A 2,179-nucleotide genomic window follows, 5' to 3' on the forward strand; every position below is an offset into this window, starting at 1 on the left:
ACTTATTTTAAAAATACTGGCTCCAACTGGGCTGTTTTCTTTCACGTAAATATTGATCACGGATTCCAGGAAATGAGGYGCGTTATCATTAACATCAGAAATCTGTACAATGACAAMGCTRGTGCTGGACAGAGACGGGACTCCGTCATCATTAGCTACGATTGTGAGATTGTAAGACGCATGTGTTTCTCGATCAAGGGGTCCATYTACAACTAAAGAGTAATAACTCTTATAATTAGCATTTAGCTTAAAAGGAGTTGAGCCAACAAGCTTACATCGAGTTTGACCGTTTTTGCCGCCATCTTTGTCCGTCACTGTAACCATAGCGACAACGCTTCCTATTTCTGCATTTTCTTTAACTGGGTTCATCAGAGATGTTACAACAATKTCTGGGGTGTTATCGTTTACATCCACTACTTCAATCAAAAGCTTCCCATTTGATCTTCGAGGTGACGCACCTTTGTCTGTGACTTGAACATGAATTTCAAATTTTGACTGAACTTCATAGTCTAATTCACTTTTGACGCTGATATGTCCGGTTTCTTCATTTATGAAAAATATATCAGATGGGTTAAAGTTTGCACGGTTGAAGAAGGAGTAAACTACTTTTCCGTTCTCCCCTTCATCTAAATCAGTGGCATTAAGCTGAATAACTGTATTTCCGACAGGAGCATTTTCGTAAACGCTGGCTTTATAAAGTGATTTGCTAAAAGACGGCGTGTTGTCGTTCACATCGAGAATATTAACGATGATTTGTAGAGTTCCAGATTTTGGAKGTCTGCCTCCATCTATAGCAGTGAGTGTCAATTYAATAGTTGCTTGTTTCTCTCGGTCTAAAGCTTTCAGCAGCACCAATTCAGCAGATGCGCTGTGTTCTCCGCCGCTCTGTACGTCGAGGGAAAAGTWCTCATTTACACTGAGCTTGTACGTCTTTACAGAATTGCTGCCTGAATCTGCATCGGCTGCCAAAGGCAGCAAGAAGCGCTCGCCCACTGGTGAAGATTCAGAAATATTAAGAGAAAATGATTTCTCCGCGAAAGCAGGCRCGTTGTCGTTCACATCATTAATCACAACCTCGATGCGTTTATGCACTACAGGATCACTCAGTATGGCCTCGGAATTTAAAGTGCATTTAACAGTGTTCAAACAAAGCTCCTCACGATCTATCCTCTCATTGACATAAAGCTCTCCTGTTTTAAAATTTACTTCAAAGTATTTCTTACTGTGTCCCGAAACAATATTTAGATTCCTGGTTTGCAGATCTCGGACGTTGACGTTAAAATCCTTTGCGAGGTTCCCGACAACAGTTCCTTTGTCCGCCTCCTCGGTGATAGAGTAGGATATCTGAGCTGCAGACCAGTCGGGTGCAAACAACATGACCAGGAAAAATAAGATCCCATTATTCCTTCTTCTGCTCATCGCKGATTCAGGAGAAATAGACGTTATCCTAATCGTTTCTGAAGTGACACCACTSGATCGGAACAATTGTCAAAACAAATGGTTCCAATCCCCGACTCTCAACCATGATTCCTTCTCCTCAGACAAAGCACACATAGTCTTATGTGACGCATAAAAGGAAGGAGGGGACTAAAAATAAAAGGCTTTCAAAATCTCCTGGTCSTCAGCGACCCCTCGCGCCATAATTATAAACTGTGAGAAACGTATARGAAATGATAAAGCAAACAAACAAACAAAAGAACAATGGGGCAGATTTTGTGCAACATATGAAAGCACGACATTTTAACACAGCAGAAATCAATTAAGCTTATTGTTAATGGATATTAAATCATGACAAAAAGGTGAAAAGAAGAAAAAACTGCAGAAAAGATTAACCTAATAGAAATATAAATGTATCGACATTCTTGAAAACGATATATCATTCTCAAAAAACTGAAAAACATTAAAAAAACCTTTTTAGATAAAAGGCAGGCACATTATAAAACGCCTTTAAAAGAAGCGTTGTTGAAGTAAAACATTGATCGGTTTAATTTTAACAATAGAAGTGTTCGTTCCCTGTCTTTTAAATGGTTGTAGAAAATATAAAYACACGTGTTAGAGTATGACATATAGGGGAATTCGCAATAAAATCCACGATTTATAGCAATTAATTTTGCACAATGTACTCAGTGACCAATATTAACTCACCTTTTCCGTGTTTGGTAAAGTCTGAGTTCTGGTA

At 38.9% G+C, this 2,179-nt stretch overlaps 1 protein-coding gene across 1 annotated transcript in view; it reads right to left on the bottom strand.

Annotated features, from left to right (window-relative positions):
- Positions 1 to 1,882: 1,882 nt before the first annotated feature.
- The window catches only part of LOC103471709 (protocadherin alpha-5-like), an 11,885-nt gene continuing 11,588 nt past the window's right edge, over positions 1,883 to 2,179 (bottom strand). The window contains exon 2 of the mRNA XM_017307029.1: positions 1,883 to 1,890. Coding sequence (XP_017162518.1) covers positions 1,883 to 1,890 — 8 coding nt within the window. The remainder of the gene's footprint in view (positions 1,891 to 2,179) is intronic.

The sequence above is a fragment of the Poecilia reticulata genome, linkage group LG10, assembly GCF_000633615.1.
Source record: "Poecilia reticulata strain Guanapo linkage group LG10, Guppy_female_1.0+MT, whole genome shotgun sequence".
In the NCBI taxonomy this organism is placed as follows: Eukaryota; Metazoa; Chordata; class Actinopteri; order Cyprinodontiformes; family Poeciliidae; genus Poecilia; species Poecilia reticulata.